Here is a 19,380-nt window from a genome sequence, read left to right as displayed (position 1 = left end):
CCAGGAATCCGTCCGCTGAATAGCTAAAAGCAAAATATTCATCTTTTAATTCATTCCACAAATATTTATTAACGGTCTATTAAAAAAAAATCCTTTCTACTTGGGATACCGGTGTGAGGTCTTCTCCCTAGAGCTGTTGCAAATATTCTGAGACCATGAAGAGAAAAAACATAAAGGAAAACATGGAGGTGCTAACAAAGTGAATAGATATCATTGAGCTGCTATTGCAAACCTACAGTCTCCTTCTTCCAGGCTTCTTGCCTTTATTATTTAAGCCACAATTCATCAGGAATTTTGTTAACTGCATATAAAATTCTTCCTAATGGACATAATCAATATGTTTAAGAAAAAAATCGCGATTAGATCGGCCAAGCATTTTTCATAAACTAATCTGTATTTACCTTCAGATCACTTCTTCCGAGATATCAGGGCATGCAAATACACTCTGTCTGGATGACAATCTCTATACCATTGTGAGAGGCTAGATATTGCTTTCTGGAAGAATCACTCACTGGTCTCATTATATTAAATGCTCGTGATTTCCTCAAGGTATTGGGAATTAAACCTACTGTTCTTCAAAAATAACTAAAACCAATTCATAAACAATTTATTGAATATAATCCTTATAGCTAGAAATAGAGATTCAATTTAAAAATAAAATAGAGTTCTAACAGGTGTTGCAGAGGGAAAAGTTGACTAAGACAGTTAAAGTTAGGGAAATTATATCACAGAAAAGAATCTTGCAATTTGAACGCCTGTCTTTGCAAAGTATAGGCAGTTAAACAGGGGAGAAAGCACTTCATGGCCCTAACTCCTATTTTTTTTTTTTTTTTAATTTGCTATGCAGGTAAAAATACAGGTAAACATCCTCCTGGTATTCTCTGCTTTCAGCCAGGATCCATCTGACATCAGCAATGATATCCCTGGTTACACATCCTCTACTGAAACCAGCCTGAATTTCTGGCAGTTCCCTGTTGATATACTGCTTCAGCCGTTTTTGAATGATCTTCAGCAAAATTTTGCTTGCGTGTGATATTAATGATATTGTTCTATAATTTCCGCATTCGGTTGGATCACCTTTCTTGGGAATAGGCATAAATATGGACCTCTTCCAGTCACTTGTCCAGGAAGCTGTCTACCATATATCTTGGCATAGATGAGTGAGCACCTCCAGCGCTGCATCTGTTTGTTGAAACATCTCAACTGATATTCCATCAACTCCCGGAAAAAAAAAAAAAAAGAGCCTTGTCTTTTGCCAGTGCCTTCAGAGCAGCTTGGACTTCTTCCTTCAGTACCATCGGTTCTTGATCATATGCTACCTCTTGAAATGGTTGAACATCGACTAATTCTTTTTGGTATAATGACTCTGTGTATTCCTTCCATCTTCTTTTGATGCTTCCTGTGTCATTTAATATTTTCCCAATAGAATCCTTCGCTATTGCAACTCGAGGCTTGAATTTTTTCTTCAGTTCTTTCAGCTTGAGAAACACCAAGCGTGTTCTTCCCTTTTGGTTTTCTATCTTCAGCTCTTTGCACATGTCATTATAATACTTTGTCTTTTTTTTTTTTTTTCTTCTCCAGCTGCCCTTTGAAATCTTCTGTTCAGTTCTTATACTTCATCAATTCTTCCGTTTGCTTTAGCTGCTCGACGTTTGTAAGCAAGTTTCAGAGTCTCCTCTGACATCCACCTTGGTCTTTTCTTTCTTTTCTGTATTTTCAATGACCTCTTGCTTTCTTCATACATGATATCCTTGGTGTCATTCCACAACTCATCTGGTCTTTGGGCACTACTGTTCAATGTGTCAAATCTATTCTTGAGATGGTCTCTAAATTCAGGTGAGATATACTCAAGGTCATATTTTGGTTCCTATGGACCTGTGCTGATTTTCTTCAGTTTCAGCTTGAACTTGCATATGAGCAATTGATGGTCTGTTCCACAGTCTGCCACTGGCCTTGTTCTGACTGATGATATTGAGCTTTTCCATTGTCTCTTTCCACAGATGTAGTCAATTTGATTCCTGTGTGTTCCATCTGGCGAGGTCCATGTGTAGCAGAGAATACCAGAAGGATGTTTACCTGTGTTTTATTGACTATGTAAAGGAATTCCACTGTGTGGATTATGGATAACATTGTGAAGAATGGGAATTCCGGAACACTTAATTTTGCTCATGAGGAAACTTTACATAGATCAAGAGGCAGTTGTTCGGACAGAACAAGGGGATACTGATTGGTTTAAAGTCAGGAAATGTGTACGTCAGGGTTGCATCCTTTCACCATACCTATTCAATCTGTATGCTGAGCAAATAATTCCAGAAGCTGGACAACATGAAGAAGAATGGGGCATCAGGATTGGAGCAAAACTCATTAACAACCTGCATTATGCAGATGACACAACCTTGCTTGCTGAAAGTGAAGAGGACTTGAAGCACTTAACTGATGAAGATTAAAGCCCACAGCCTTCAGTATGGATTGTACCTCAACTTAAAGAAAACAAAAATCCTCACAACTCGACCAGTGAACAATATCATGATAAACGGAGAAAAGATTGAAGTTGTCAAGGATTTCATTTTACTTGGATCTACAATCAACACCCCTGGAAGCAGAAGTCAAGAAATCAAAAGATGCATTGCACTGGGTAAATCTGCTACAAAGGACCTCTTTAAAGTGTTAAAAAGCAAAGATGTCACCTTGAAGGCTAAGGTGCGCCTGACCCAAGCCTGGTCTTTTCAATCGCATCATATGCATGTGAAAGCTGGACAATGAACAAGGAAGACCGAAGGATTGATGCCTTTGAATTGTGGTGTTGGCAAAGAATATTAAATATACCATGGACTGCCAAAAGAACGAACAAATCTGTCTTGGAAGAAGTACAACCAGAAATGCTCCTTAGAAGCAAGGATGGCAAGACTGCGTCTTACATACTTTAGACATGCTATCAGAGGGGATCAGTCCCTGGAGAAGGACATCATGCTTGGCAAAGTACAGGGTCAGCAGAAAAGAGGAAGACCCTCAATGAGGTATATTGACACAGTGGCAGCAACAATGAGCTCAAGCACAACAATGATTGTAAGGCTGGCACAGGGTTTTGTTCCGTTGTGCATAGGGTCGCTATGAGTGGGAACCAACTCAACAGCACCTAACAACAACATGCAGGTAAATTTAATGAAGTCTTTTAGAATGGCTTGCCAGAAGAGTTTTTTGTCACGTATATTTTTGTAAGGAAAAACTTAAAAAATTTAGTCTATCATGTATGTGAATAAAACAAAAGAATTATTATTAATTTATGTTTAATTATACATTTTCAAGTTGTGTTCTTTTCCATATTCTGACTATTTCAATACATAATCAATAGCTTTTTAGCAAACTACTGATGTTTCATAGTTTTATTCTGAGGAAAAATGTAAAAGAAGCCTCTTCCAATGTTCTAACTCTAATTCTTTTATAGCTCATCTTCTATTTACAACACATGTTCCAGCTACAAATCAGGTTTTATTTAGATTTATTAAACTGATTAAATGTGATAGATAACTGCAGGCAGAATTTACAACACAAAACAGAGTCTCCTTCCCTTTCTGCCCAAGGGAGCTATCCCAATCACCCAGTTGCTTCATAGTCTAATTTAGTTACTATAGCTAAAAGCAAATGATTATTCTCTAGCTGGAAATTGGATCTTTTTAGGGGGAAATAAAACATTTGTTTGTTTATACAGGTTCCAGCAGCTTTGTTTCCCACAAGGTATATAAGAAAGATATTTTCAGTACAATCACTCTTAGGCTAAATTTGCTAATATTTCAAAAACTACTTTGATTTGGGATTTCTTTCAGTTCCCACAAAGGAATCATTAGGCTGTGTATCACAGACTAAATGTGCACATCCAAAAAGAAAGGCCCCAGACTTCCAGTATATCTATTCCCATTCATTATTATTCTCAAAGTGCTTGCAAAATGGTATTTTCCATGTGCTTACTCAATGCATAAACCACATACACACAATTCTGGGCATAACTTGAAAAGAAGATCAATTTTTCTGTTCTCTAACTGGTTAGCCAACTAAGCTGTTAACCAAGCAAGCACAATATTCTCTGATTATAAAGTCTAAGCAGGGACAGATATAGATGAATTTTGACTTAGACAGTGTTCATTTTTTAATGCTTTCTGTATCTTCTCTCTGGAATCACTCTTTCTATTTTCTACAGTCCCCACCCTCACATCTTTAGTCCAACTGGCTACTTCTCACTGAAGAACCTGAGTGTTTTGGACTTTGCAGGATCATTGCTTATCAAATGTACATGACTTTCTCCCATTCCTGTAGGGCTCTGCTTCCGCCTGGAGAATCTCAATCTGGCTAACACTGGTTTTATTGCATACTTCCAAATCATTTCCATATTTACTAGAACCTCCAAAAAATCAAGTAAATGTGCTTTATAAACTCTAAATTGCTATTTAAATATAAGGTATCCTTATTAACATTATTACTAATTCAACAACGATCAATATTTATGCAGTGCCTATTGTGTGTTGGAAACCCTGGTGGCACAGTGGTTAAGAGCTATGGCTGCTAACCAAAAGGTTAGCAGTTCAAATCCACCAGGTGCTCCTTGGAAACCCTATGGGGCAGTTCTACCTGGTCCTATAGGGTCACTATGAGTCAGAATCGGCTTAACAGCAACGGATTTGGTGTTGGTTTTACTGTGTGTTAGGTGCCTTTCTAAATGATTGGGATATGTAAATGAAAACATTACACAAAAACCTCTAAAGTCTTTCTACCAGGGAGAAACAGAAAATAAACATTAAACATAACAAACAGGTAAATTATACGTTACAAGAGCCGTAAAAAACTCGTTGTCATCAAGTCGATGCCAACTCATAGGAACGTCTGGTGGATTTGAACTGCTGACCTTTTGGTCAGCAACCGTAGCTCTTAACCACTACACTACTAACAGGTTAGGGAATAAGAATACAAAATGAGGGCTAAAGAATAGGTTACAATTTTAAAGGAGACAGTCTGACCTCATTCAGAAGGTGGTATCTGAACAAGATTTGGAGGCAGTAAGGGACTCATCCTTTAGAATACATTTAAAAAAAAAAAAAATTTTCCTGTTGAGTTGACTCCAACTCATGGCAACCCTACACGTGTCAGAGTAGAACTGTGATCTACAAGGTTTTCAATGGCTGATTTTTCAGACACAGAACTCTGGGCCTTTCTTCTGAGGTGTTTCTGGGTAGACTCAAACCTCCAACCTTTATGTTACCAGACAAGCCCATTAACCATTGCACTACCCAGGGATTTTTGAAGATACATAGGAGAAGAGTTTTCTAAGCAGAGAAAATCTCCAGTGAAAGGGCCTAAGGGCACTTTCTGCCCTTGTCTCACCACCTCTTCACACTCACCCTTTGTCCCACCTGTTTCCAACTGCCTGCAATTCCTTCACATCATCCAGTCCCCTTTACATCTCTAGACCTTTCCTGGGGTGACTAAAGACACACAGGACAGCATTCTACATAACCCTGTGGACCACCGGAAAATTCTGACTTTTATTCCTAGAGAGTGGGGTTTTGAGAAGAGGAACAGAATGATCTGATTTATGATTCAGTAAGATTACTCTGGCTGCTTTGAAAAACCATATTGTAGGGAAGCAAGAGTAGAAGCAGTGAGCCTAGTCAGGAGACTGTTGTACTAATCCAGACAAAAGATAAGGGTGACTTTATTAGACAAGGCTGGTCAAAGTAGAGATAGTGAGAAATTGTCAGTCTCTGGTACATGTTGTGGGTAGCGCCGATATGATTCTCTGAAGGAAATGTAAGGTGGAATATAAAAAATGAGTTAAAGATGGCTCCAAGATTTTTAGCTTAACAAGGAGTTTTTGGAAGGAGAGAATTGTCATCAACTGATACTACCAGTACACTTTAAAAGTTGCCTCATTACCAGGGCCTGGAAAATTTTTGGCTATTTTTTCTTAGCTAGCTTCTCATCTTAAACGAAACAAGCAGGTAGGACCAACTCCATGTATACGTGAAAAAAATGCCTATGTGGCACGATTTCCAGGGTGCCAGGAAGGTAAAGTGCCCTCCAAAATCCCTCCACCTACTGTTTGTATCTAGCATCCAAACTGTTAGAATTTTTCTTAAAGTTTTTTTTTTTTTTAAATGACACTGAAGACAGATGCCACTTAAGCTGTTATCAGCTAATGAATGTTTTTACACCTTAGTAGGCAAGAAAGGTCAAAGAAACACAGAAAGAGCTAGAAAGGGCCTACTCGACTGATAAACTTTAAAAAAATAAGGCATCTGCAAGTCACAGAAGTGACTCAACAGCAACTAACAACAACATTCTAACTCTTAGCCACTCTCCCATTTTATTTCACTTCTTGTTTCTCACTACCTCTTCACACTCACCCTTTATTCCACCTAATTCCAACTGCCTGCAATTCCTTCAAATAATCCTGTCTGCTTTATACCTCCAGGCTCAAGTTTTTCTTTTTACCTAGGATACCCTAGCTCCTTGTCTTTCTGAAACACCTTTCAATATTATATCATCATTTCCTCTATGAAGAAATTTCTAATATTCCCAATAAATAGATTTGGTCATTCCCTCATTTGTGCTCTCGCCATATTTCATTACACTATTTTTAATGCATGTCTATCTTCCCTTACTAGACAATGAGCCAAATGACAAGAATTCTACCTCATTCAACTTTATATTCCCAATAATTTGTACAATGTTACATTACTGGACACAAAATTCTGTATAATGCTTTCTGAAAGAATCTATCATTTGTCAAGCAAAAAAAAAAAAACAGGTTCCTACATATGTAGTATCTTTACTCCAAAGAAACAAGTATCTAATTATATACTTTTAAGCACCAAAACAGCTGAGGGAATATTTTGGAGATGGGAAGGAGAGAATTTCCTGTATCCCTTAAATTTTTCCCACATTGCTGGTGCCTCTGCTGTGCCTACCTAGGCTACATCTGCCTCATGGACTTCACAAATTTTCCTTTGTATTATATTAGCAATAAGGTAGCAGAGAAATCTCAACTTAGCACAGACAGTAGTCATATATATTTTGACCTCTTCTGTGCATTATTTGGAAGACCATTCAAATAAGCAAAGCCTCCTATAACTTTCAGACACGGTCTCCACGAAGCCATATAGCATTTTTCTCCAAAATGTAGGTGATGACATTTTCCTGTGAGACCTAACCCCACAGTAGCAAGGCACCAATGTTTCTCAATGAAATGGAGAGATATGAAATCGTAAGAACAAACTCAGGCTAAGTCAGAAAGCCTGACTAGATTGACATTTTGACACCTGCTATAAATTACTTTGATGAACTAGGTTAAAATAAACACTGAAATAGCAAAAGGACCCATAAGATAGAGATAATAGAAATAAAACATATTTCTTGCTTTCATGTAGTTATGTTGTTGTCAGGTGCCATTGACTCGGTTCCGACTCATAGCAACCTTATGTACAACAGAATGAAATACTGCCGGGTCCTGCACCATCTTCACAGTCGTTGTTATGCTTAAGCCCATCATTGTAGCCACTGTGTCAATACATCTCATTGCGAGTCTTCTTCTCTTGCGATGACCCTCTGTTCTACCAAGCATGATGTCCTTCTTCAGGGACTGGTCCCCCTGATAACATGTCCAAAGTAGGTGAGATGAAGTCTGGCCGTTCTCACTTCTAAGGAGCATTCTGGCTGTACTTTCAAGACAGATTTGTTCATTCTTTTGGCAGTTCATGGTATATTCTTCACCAACACTGTAATTTGAAGGCATCAATTCTTTTTCAGTCTTCCTTACTCATCGTCTAGCTTTCACATGCATATGAGCAGACTGAAAGCACCATGGCTTGGGTCAGGTGCATCTAGTTATACTTATCTCTAATTATAAAACAAAACATATGGTATAGAGAATCTAAAAGCAAGGTTTATTTACATCTACAAACATAGGGTTTTTTTCCATTATTCATTTCAATATTTTAGATTTTCCCATGACTTTGTATAGGTAGTAATCACTGTAGAAATATTCTGTCACATCTCCTTTAAGATCACACCATGTAAGGGATGGGGACAATGAGAGAAGCTTATTACCTAAAACTGGTCTTTTAGGGCATAGAAACTGCAATCCACCTAGAGTGTTTTCTAAATGCATGTCTGTACCCAAAATGACTGAAAACATACACTCATAAATATTCTATTCTATGTGAGAAGATGCTGTTTTGTAATCAGTATAATAATCACTGATGATTTGGATTTATTTTAAATAGTTGATTAAAGATTTCGTTTCTGCCAACATATCCATTATGAATACTCCTTGCTTAATAAAACAAATTTATGCTTTCCAGGTTAATTTTAATATATCACATTAAGTTGGAAAGAAATTGAACAAATATGTTATTCTGTCTATACAGGAGAAAATAGGCTATTTATAGCAACAGGACTCCTTCATTGGTTTCTAGTACAGGAGGGGAACTATTCCTTCCCACCTCTTTCTCAAACAAAATATACAAAACCTCCATTTATTCAGAATATTTGAGGTGGGTAAAACATTTTGGCTATTTCCATATTGTTTGGCTGAGAATTTCTCCTACATAAAAACAATTACCTTTCAAAGAATCAAAATGAAGTTGGTAATATAATACCTATGTTGATTATAAATGTTCATTTTTTGATGAAGGCAGTTCAAAGTGTTAAAATTCCTCAATTATCACCCTAAAATTTTGGACTTCCTGGACTTTCTAGCTATTGGGAACCCAGAGAAAGAAGTTACTTTAAGGTTTGGAAGAGGACTTTCTCTGAGAATCATTTCAAAAATTAGACAATTCTCTTTCCATCCCTTTAAATTCTGGAAGTACCCGGACCTAAGCCTAGGCCCTCTTTCCTTGTCTACATTTCAGGTGATCTCATCCCTCTCATATTAATGCAGTGGTTCTGAAAGTGCGGCTCCAGGACCAGTAGCATCAGCATCACCTGGGAACTAGTTAGAAATGTGTTATTTTCCAGAGCTCCCACTCCAGACCTACTGAATTAGAAACTCTGGGGGTAGGACCCAGCCCCACAACTTGTTCTTAACAAACCCTCCAGGTGGTTCTAAAGCTTGATGAAATTTGAGATACCCTCGTGGATATTTTAACAGTCATTTTACACTTACAATGTATCCAAAAAGAAGACGGCACTCTTTTTTTTTTGCAAGCGTTCCCCATTTTAGCAAATGGCACTGGTGTTGACTCATCCTCTCCAGCCCAACGCATACATAATCCTTGGCCCCTCCCTTTTCTTCATCCTCCCTCTCCCAATCCCAAACAAAATCCTGTCAATTTTGCCTCCCAAATATATTCTAAACCCACTTACTTCTCCATACTTCCTGTTCCCAGATCCTCCTCCATGCTGCCTTCTAACTGGTCCCTCTCTCCCTCTATTACCCGCAACAATCCATGCTCCACATGACACCTAGAATATATTAAATTCAAATCATAACTGATAATTAAAAATATTTTTACATTAAAATTAGCATAAATAGTTAATTAGACATAATATGATTTTTAAAAAATAAAACCCACTTCACAATCATGTTGAATAGCTTCAGGCCACATCTCCATGTCCATCCCCACTCCTCATGGTATATCTGACCTCCTTCTACCCTTAGGGGGATTTTGGCAAAAAAAACAAAGTTTAAGAAGCACAAATTTCTCCTAAAAAATCTGGTTAAAGCATATCCTCCCCTCCCCGCCCCCCTTTTTAAGCTACCACTTTCTGTGTTTCTACTATGGACCAGACACTGTCCTAAATGCATTTAACCCTTTCAAGAACCCTGCAAAATAGATACTAGTAGTCCTAGGGAAAAAAAATTCCAGAAGCTAAGCAACTTGACCAAGTCCACACTATTAAACGGATGGCTGCAAAGACTGTTCTGTCCAGTAGATCAATGTTTCCCAAAATGCAAACAAAATGTCACTAAAATTTCAGAAGGAAAAGAGTTCCATGATCAAATATCTATGTAATACCCTGCAATCCTTGAACTTAAATACTGGCATCTGTATGGGGACACAGGTATTCTCACATACTGATGGCTGGAGAATAATTGGTGCAGCAACTTAAGAGGGCAATGACGACCATTATCCATAGGACCTAAAATGTACAATCCTTATAGATCTGCAATCTTGCTTTTCATTATTTGTTCTATAGAAACAGTCACGTATGTCTGCAAGAGACACACACACAAATATCCATTAAGGAACTGTTTATAATAATGAAAATAGAAGTAAACTAAATGTGCATCAGAAGAGAAATAGCTAAACTATGGTTTATACCTTAGAAACCCTATGGGGTAGCTGAGTCAGAATCGATTCAAGGGCAGTTGATTTCATTTTGGTTTATACCCATCTATGAGGAGCCCCACTATGAGTTGGAATCGACTTGACAGCACTGGGTTTGGTTTTTTTTTTTTTTTTAATGAGGAGCCCCACACACAGACGCACACGCATCTGTCAGTTGTTGTACTGTGGGGGCTTGCATGTTACTGTGATGCTGGAAGCTATGCCACTGGTATTCAAATGCCAGCAGGATCACCCATGGCAGGCAGGTTTCAGCTGAGCTTCCAGACTAAGACAGACTAGGAAGAAGGACCTGGCAGTCTACCTCTGAAAACAATCAGCAAGTGAAAACTTTATGAATAGTAGCACGACATTGTTTGATATAGTGCCAGAAGATAAGCCCTCAGGTTGCAAGGCACTCAAATACGACTGGGGAAAAAGTGCCTCCTCAAAGTAGAGTTGACCTTAATAATGCGAATGGGGTCAAGCTTTTGGGACCTTCATGTGCTGATGCGGCATGACTCAAAATGAGAAGACACAGCTAAAAACATCCATTAATAACCAAAATGTGGGTTGTACGAAGTATGAATCTAGGAAAATTGGAAATCATCAAAAATGAAATGGAACACATAAACATCAATATGCTTTAGGCATTAGTGAGCTGAAATGGACTGGTGTTGGCCATCTTGAATCAGACAATCATATGGTCTACTATGTCAGGAATGGCAAACTGAGGAGGAACGGCATTGCATTCATCATCAAAGAGAACATTTCAAGATCTATCCTGAAGTACAACACTGTCAGGGATAGGATAATACCCACACACCTACAAGGAAGACCAGTCAATACGACTACTATTCAAATCTACACACCAACAACTAAGTCCAAAGATGAAGACATTGAAGACTTTTACCAACTTCTGTAGTCTGAAATTCATCGAACATGCAATCAGGATGCACTGATAATTACTGGAGATCAGAATGCAGAAACTGGAAACAAAGAAAAAGGATTGGTAGTTGGAAAATATGGCCCTGGTGATAGAAACAATGCCAGAGATCGCAAGATAGAATTCTGCAAGATCAACGACTTCTTCATTGCAAATACCTTTTTTTTCACCAATATAAATGGTGACTATGCACATGGACCTCACCAAATGGAATGCATAGAAATCAAATCGACTATATCTATGGAAAGAGATGATGGAAAAGCTCATTACCATTAGTCAGAACGAGGCCAGTGGCAGACTGTGGAACAGACCATCAATTGCTCATATGCAAGTTCAAGCTGAAACTGAAGAAAATTAGAACAAGTCCATGAGAGCCAAAATGTGACCCTGAGTATATCCCACCTAAATTTAGAGACCATCTCAAGAACAGATTTGACGTACTGAACACTAATGGCCAAAGAACAGACAAGTAATGACATCAAGGACATCATACATAAAGCAAGATGTCATTAAAAAGACAGAAAAAAGAAAAGATCAAAATGAATGTCAGAACAGGCTTCAAAACTTGCTCTTGAACGTCAAGTAGCTAAAGCAAAAGGATGAAATAATGAAGTAAAACAGCTGAACAGAAAATTTCAAAGGGCAGCTCGAGAAGACAAAGTAAAGTATTATAATGACATGTGCAAACACATGGAGATAGAAAACCAAAAGGTAAGAACATGTTCAGCATTTATCAAGCTGAAAGAACTGAAGAAAAAATTCAAGCTTCGAGTTGCAATAATGAAGGATTCTATGGGGAAAATATTAAACAACACAGGAAGCACCAAAAGAAGGTGAAAGGAATACACAGAATCACTGTACCAAAAACAATTGGTAGACGTTCAATCATTTCAAGAGGTAGCATATGATCAAGAACCAATGGTACTGAAGGAAGAAGTCCAAGCTGCACCGAAGGCATTGGCAAAAAACAAGGCTCCAGGAATTGACAGAATACCAATTGAGATGTTTCAACAAATGGATGCGGTGCTGGATGTACTCAGTCATCCATGTCAAGAAATTTGGAAGAGCAAGCTGGTCAACCAACTGGAAGAGATCAATATTTTTGCCCATTCCAAAGAAAGATGATCCAACCGAAGGTGGAAATTATCAAACAATATTATTAACATCATATGCAAGTAAAATTTTGCTGAATATCATTCAAAAGTGGCTGCAGCATTATATCAACAGAGAACTGCCAGAAATTGAAGCTGGATTCAGAAAAGGATGTGCATAGCTGACATCAGATGGATCCTGGCTGAAAGCAGAGAATACCAGAAAGGTGTTTACTGGTGTTTTCTTGACTACGCAAAGGCATACAACTGTGTGAATTATAACAAATTATAGGTAACACTGTAAAGAATGAGAATTCCAGGACACTTAACTGTGCTGATAAGGAACCTTACATAGATCAAGAGGCAGTTGCTGGAACAGGATACTGCATAGTTTAAAGTCAGGAAAAGTGTGTGTCAAGGTTGTATTCTTTCAACATACCTATTCAATCTGTATACTAAGCAAATAATCCAAGAAGCTGGACTATATGAAGAAGAATGGGGCATCAGGATTGGAGGGAGACTCATTAACAACCTGTGTTATGCAGATGACACAACCTTGCTTCCTGAAAGTGAAGAGGACTTGAAGCACTTAACTGATGAAGATCAAAGACCACAGCTTTCAGTATGGATTACACCTCAACATAAAGAAAACAAAAATCCTCACAACTGGACCAATAAGCAACATCATGAGAAATGGCGAAAACATTGAAGTTGTCAAGGATTTCATTTCACTTGTATCAGCAGCAGTCAAGAAATGAAATGACACATTGCACTGGGCCAATCCGCTGCAAAAGACGTCTTCAAAATGTTGAAAAGCAAAGATGTCACTTTGAAAACTAAGGTGCGCCAGACCCAAGCCATGGTGTTTTCAGTTGTCTCATATGAATGTGAGAGCTGGACAATGAATAAGGAAGACCGAAGACGACCTGGCACCTTCGAATTGTGGTGTTGATGAAGAGTACCGAATATACCACAGGCTGCCAAAAGAACAGAAAACCTGGTGGCGTAGTGGTTAAGTGTTACGGCTGCTAACCAAAAGGTCAGTGTTTCAAACCCATCAGCTGCTCTGTGGAAAAATGATGTGGCAGTCTGCTCCCATAAAGATTACAGCTTTGGAAATGCCGTAGATGAAGTTCTATTCTGATCTATAGAGTTGCAATGAGTTGGAATCAACTTAATAGCAACGGGTTTTATACCTGGATGGCAATGGGTTTCGTTTGGGTTCATGAAAGATTATGTCATAGTAAAATAAATGAGGTAAGAGTTCTGGTTATTCTCCATTTGTCCCCCACTCCCAAGACATTTCCGGTCTTCCTCTGCCCTTCACTATTCTCTGAAAGGACAACCCCTAAAGAGTATCACCTTGGCTCCATCGTTGTGTGGCTTTCCATTAGGATGCACCAGCAGAAGACTGGGGGACAAGAAGAGAGATAGGTAGGATTATTTCTTATCTGTTCTCCCCCTGCCTGATATCTCATTTCTGGCCACAGATGTATCCCTGAAGATTTCAGCTCCCTTTGTACAACCAGCTCTCACAGGGCTCAGGTAATATTATCACCTTCTATGTCCTCTTCAAGCACAGCCTGTTGCTAGTCTCTGGGTACCTCACTCTCCCTTTTAGCTCCCTGTCCATCCCTTTGTGTTTGGAGTCTTCACTAAAGTGTCTTGGACTATTTGAATTACATTCTGTCTCATAACCAAACACTGGTTGATTTTATTTATTTGTTTGTTTATCATATTGTGTGTATGTGTGTCTATGTGTATAAAATACAGAACTCCAAGTACACGGTGAAGTGAAAAAAAGCAAATAGTAGCACACTTATAGTATGATCCAATAACAACAAAAAAATACTGTTTTCCTAAGTGCATATATGTATATAGGAAAAGATCTAGAAAGATACACAGCAATATACCAAAAGGATTTGGACTGATTCAGACCTCTGAGTTACTTAGATGGGATTAGACAGGCGTATAAGAGAGATTTTGTTTTCATGTTCTTAGGTATTGTCCAGTTAGTTACAATCCATAGCAACCCCTTGTACAACAGTACGAAACACTGCCTAGTCCTGCACCATCTTCACAATTGTTGTTATGCTTGAGCCCATTGTTGCAGCCACTGTGTCAATCCATAAGCAAGATTTTAATCTTACTTACAATACCTAATTTTTTTAAGTCGAATACATTCATTGACTACCTTCTCAATTTACTTAACCCACTATTTGTCAAATGAATTTGGCCACTTAGCCCTTTTTCCTGGAATCCCTGCCAGCAGGTCACACAGTCTAGTAAGTGCAACACCAGGCCATCTGCCCCTTGGTTAAGAGAGCTTTCTTCATTTGGAGAAATTATATTTGGAACTTTCTCCATTTGGAGAAATTATATCAAGACCTTCCACATCTATAGGCCCACTTATATACAGTCCCTCACTTTTCTGATTATTTTGCTCTGGGACCTCCTGTCCATTAGTGATCTCCTCCATGGAGGGAAAGACATTTTCTCAGCCTAGCATCAAGAATCCTAAAGGGAAACTAATCATTTACAGTCTTGTTCTAAATTGACAATCCCACTCTAAATTCTCAAGCTCTTGGGGACCACCTGTTTCTTTTTACTTTTTTAATGTGGCTACTACAAAACTTAAAATTACAGTTGTGGTTTACATTATACTTCTATTGGACAGAGCTGTCCTAGAGAATGCCCACTTTTTTACTTTGAGATGAATAATGACCTTCCACAGAGCAGTTGTTAAAAAGCCTGGCTGTTAACCAAAAGGTCAGCAGTTTGAATCCACCAGCTGCTCCTTGGAAACACCATGGGGCAGTTCTACCCTGTTCTATAGGGTCACTACAAGTTGGAATCAACTCCACAGCAATAGGTTTGGTTTTTTTTTTTTTTTTATCGGGCAGTGAGCTAGACAGATAGACAGCGTTATCTTCACAGACACACGCGTGTCAGCCCCTCCAACAGTCAGTTCTTCCATCCATAGGATAAGGACACTCAGTACAACCATAATCACTTTTACTATCTGTAATGGGTTGAATTGTGTCCCCAAAAAAGATACGTTGAAATCCTAACACCCCCCTCCCCACACACACGCACTCTTCACTCAATCTGCTAATGTGACCTTCTGTGGAAATAGGGCATTTGAAGATGTTATCAGCTAACACGAAGTCATACTAGAGTAGGTCTGTCCTAATCCACTATGAGTAGTGTTTTTATGAAAGAGAAGAGGTGTAGAGACATGCAAAGGCAAGAAGCCATATGACAAAAAAGGCAGAGATTGCTGTACCTGCAAGTCAAGGAATGCCTGGGGCTACCAGAAGCTGAGAAAGACAGTAAAGCATCTTTCCCAAAAGCTTTCTGAGAGAGCACGACCCCGCCGACACCCTGAATTCTTGCTTCTAGCCTCCAGAACTGTGAGACAATACATTTCTGTTGCTTTAAGCCATCAGCTTTGCGGTACTATTTTACAGCCCTAGGAAACAGAAACACCCTACTAGCCATCAACCTGCAGAATCCAGAAAATCAGCCTGAACATATTTATTATGTTCAAAGCAAATATTTCCTTTGATGCTAACCTGGAATAAAAGAAAAAGAAGGACTTGAATTTATCAACTGAGTTGGCTCTCTAGTAATCTGGATTCAATGATGAATAGGACACATCCATTACCCTCAGGGAGATTACAATCTACTAGGGGAGTGACAAATCAGTAAGCAGCCAACTATAATACAGTACCAAAAATGTTATGGATAGGCACCTACAGAGGATACTCTGAGAACACAAAGGAGGAGCGTGGCAACCCATGCTGGATAGATCATGGCAAGGTGGTCTGAGTTCTGAAGGAGTGAAGAGAAGCAAGCTGGTCTGAATCGGGGATAGCACTGTAGACGGAAGGGGCAGCATGAACCCAACCTTGGAGAGTAAGAGAGAATGCTGCTGGAGGGGTTACAAGTAGCCCAGGATGCTTTCAGTAAAAGAATTCAAGAAGGATGCGATGGACAGAAGCCAGGTTGAAAGAGCCCTAATGATTGTTCAAGAATTTGTACTTTAGCTCGAAGGAAATGGGGAGCTACCAAATAGCATTAAGGAGAAGATATAATTTAACCAGATATGTTTCAGAAAGATAGTACTGGCATTGTAGAAAATGGAGCGATGGGCACATGATTTGAGGCAAGTGACCATTTAAGCTGATGCAGCCATCCAGTGGGAAGAAAATGGTGGCATGAACTAGGATAATGACAGTAAGGATGGAAGGGCAATGGTCAGAACCTGGTGATCAATAGGATGTTGGGGACAGAAAGAGTCAAGAACGTGGAGTAGAACAATGCCAGAAACAAACAAATATTTCCTGTACCTCCTGTATGCCAGGAACTCTCTTCTCTTGGACAAACCCCAAAAGTAAAAACTGGTACCTACCATCCAGGATCAAATCAGAGAAGTTAAAAAAAAAAAAAAAGTAAAGCTATTTTCTGTAGCTCTATTTCTTTTTTTTTTCTAGACACTGTTGCATAACCTACTAAATTTACTGTTACACAACGAAAAGTTAAGATAAATTGTCCCGTGATCATTTCATCTTATTTCAACATTAGTAATTTGTAGCACAATTTTTCAACGTGTCCTTGTAGGATTTAGGGTGACACAATATATTTATGGTTCTCAGTATATGCAAATCCTTCATATTGTTCAAAAAGATTTTTCAGTCCTAAGTAAATCATCATACCTTCTTCTCTGCCAATGTGAAAATGAGTTTAATCAAAGACATCTATCAATTTAAAAACATGAGGCAGTTTTTAAAGCTGCCAGTTTTTTAAAAACTTTAAATCAAGATAATAATTAAAATAACTTATGGAAAAAATCCATAAATAAGGTCATGTCATACAAATGAAATTATATCAAAAACTAATGCACTGATTATTGACTGAGATAAAGAAAATAAGTCATCACAATATCTGCCATATAATTGTCAGTAAATACGAAACATTAAGAAATATAAAAACAAACCATGGGGCTAGTGAGAAGGTGGGGGAAAGAGGACTCAATGCTTAGGATGACGGAAAAATTAGGGAATGGATAAGGATGGTAGTTGAGCAACATGATGAACATAATTGCACAGAAATGTACATGCCAAGATTGTTGAAATGACAAATTCTTGAAAATATATGTTCACTGCAATAAAAAAAGAAATATAAGAGAAAAATATTTAAACTATTTCATCTAGTACATTATTTAAGGATCCCTGTTGGTGCAACGGTTAAGAACTTGGCTGCTAACAGAAAGGTTGGTGGTTCGAACCCATTCAGGTCTGCTCCTGTAAAGATTAAAAAAAAAATAATAACAAATAAACCATTGACATCAAGTCAATTCTGACTCATAGTGACCCTACAGGACAGGGTAGAACTGCCTCTGTAAGGTTTCCAGGGCTGTAATCTTTACAGAGCAGCTGGTGGGTTCAAACTGCTGAGTTTTGCACTTAACCACTGCCCTGTCAGGGCTCCTCTTGTAAAGATTACAGCCTAGAAAACCCTACGGGGCAGTTCTGCTCTGTCACATGGGTCGCTTTGAGTCAAAAATCGACAAGATGGCACCTAAGAACAGCAACAGTACATTGTTTGGCTGAAGCACCATCTGTTTGGAAATGATACGTCTAATTTAGATGAGTTTTATTTATATTAACAATAGGCATTATGCCAAAGCAGCTGAAAGTAATATTCCAGCCAAAGATCAAAGCTTAAAAGTCAATATAACTGAGTTTTTGCCAACAAAACCCAGTGCCAAACTTTAAAGATGGTAGTACATTTACCTTTCTCTTATCCTTCCATCTCTCCCGGTACCTATGAAATTTATGGGCACCTCTCAGTATTATTCTCATTAAACAGAGAACCATATTCTATGGACTGAGAAGAAACCTTTTGAGAAGTAAATAAGGAGCTCTTGTTGACTAAATAATAACTGAGATATAAATATGGTTGAGAGTGATTCCTTATTGTTAATCACCTTGAGTGAGAAATTCCATATTAATTCCATTTTCAAACAATAAAAACTTAAGAAAGAAAAATTAATTAAGATGCATTATGAGATATGATGTTCCTAGTAATTTCCAAGTAGACTTCACATTTTATACAATTATGTCTGAGTACTTTAAACATAATTGATATGGTATTTTTGGGGTTATATGGAAACTCTATGAGGCAGTTCTACTCTGTCCTATAGGGTCGCTATGAATTGGAATCGACTTGACGGCACTGGGTTTATCATGTGAATAATACATAATATCTATGAGATAGGTAGAACAGATATTATTATTCCCATTTTAAAGATGAGAAAGGCGATTCTTAAAGATACCAAATGATTTGTCCCAGGTACTACGATTAGCAAAACAGAAGAGGAGGAATTAAGCAGAATTCCTGTCAAAGGTTCAGATGAAACTTGGAGACCTGATTAGTCTCTGATTAATTACTTTTGCATGTGGCCTTTCTAGCCACGGTCTTGTAACTCCTGCCCAGGTGATTATATGATATGGTAATTGTGGCCTACCAAGCAGATTGGTCAGTTTTGCCTTAAAAGTGAGCCAATTCCAGAGCAGAGAGGAAGAGCCCACCACCACGAAGGAAAGAAAGACCAGCAGGAGAGGTGCAGCAGCAGAGGCTCAGCAGCCAGAGACCACGTGGTAGGCTTGCCTGCCCACAAAGGCAGAAACTGTGTGCCTTTAGGCAGAGACTGAGGGCTAGGAAGAGGTGGGCCTACAAGTACAGCTGGGGAGGGACTATCCTGATGGAACAACTTGAGCGTTCCTGAGCCTGAATTGTAACTGTTACTTCCCTAACAAACCCCACAATTTTGAGTATGGTCTGTGAGTTCTGTGTGGCCACTGCAATGAATTACCGAACCCAGCAGAGAAGTAGAGTGCAGTGCGAGGCATGGTTGGTGTCAGAATCAGTAAAGATGACGGAAACGGGAGGCTTATCTGGTATCAGCCTCATGGGAGTCAACCTTGTGCTGCTGATCTTGGTTCTCCTTCCCCACTGT

At 38.6% G+C, this 19,380-nt stretch overlaps 1 protein-coding gene across 1 annotated transcript in view; it reads right to left on the bottom strand.

The window, feature by feature from the left end:
- The window catches only part of LOC135232908 (metabotropic glutamate receptor 1-like), a 244,269-nt gene that overhangs the window by 212,040 nt on the left and 12,849 nt on the right, over positions 1-19,380 (bottom strand). The window contains exon 2 of the mRNA XM_064294909.1: positions 9,358-9,456. Within this exon, the coding sequence (XP_064150979.1) occupies positions 9,358-9,456 (99 nt within the window). The remainder of the gene's footprint in view (positions 1-9,357; positions 9,457-19,380) is intronic.

The sequence above is a fragment of the Loxodonta africana genome, chromosome 1 (assembly GCF_030014295.1).
Source record: "Loxodonta africana isolate mLoxAfr1 chromosome 1, mLoxAfr1.hap2, whole genome shotgun sequence".
Lineage (NCBI taxonomy): Eukaryota > Metazoa > Chordata > Mammalia > Proboscidea > Elephantidae > Loxodonta > Loxodonta africana.
This window is presented reverse-complemented; position numbering and strand designations above follow the sequence as displayed.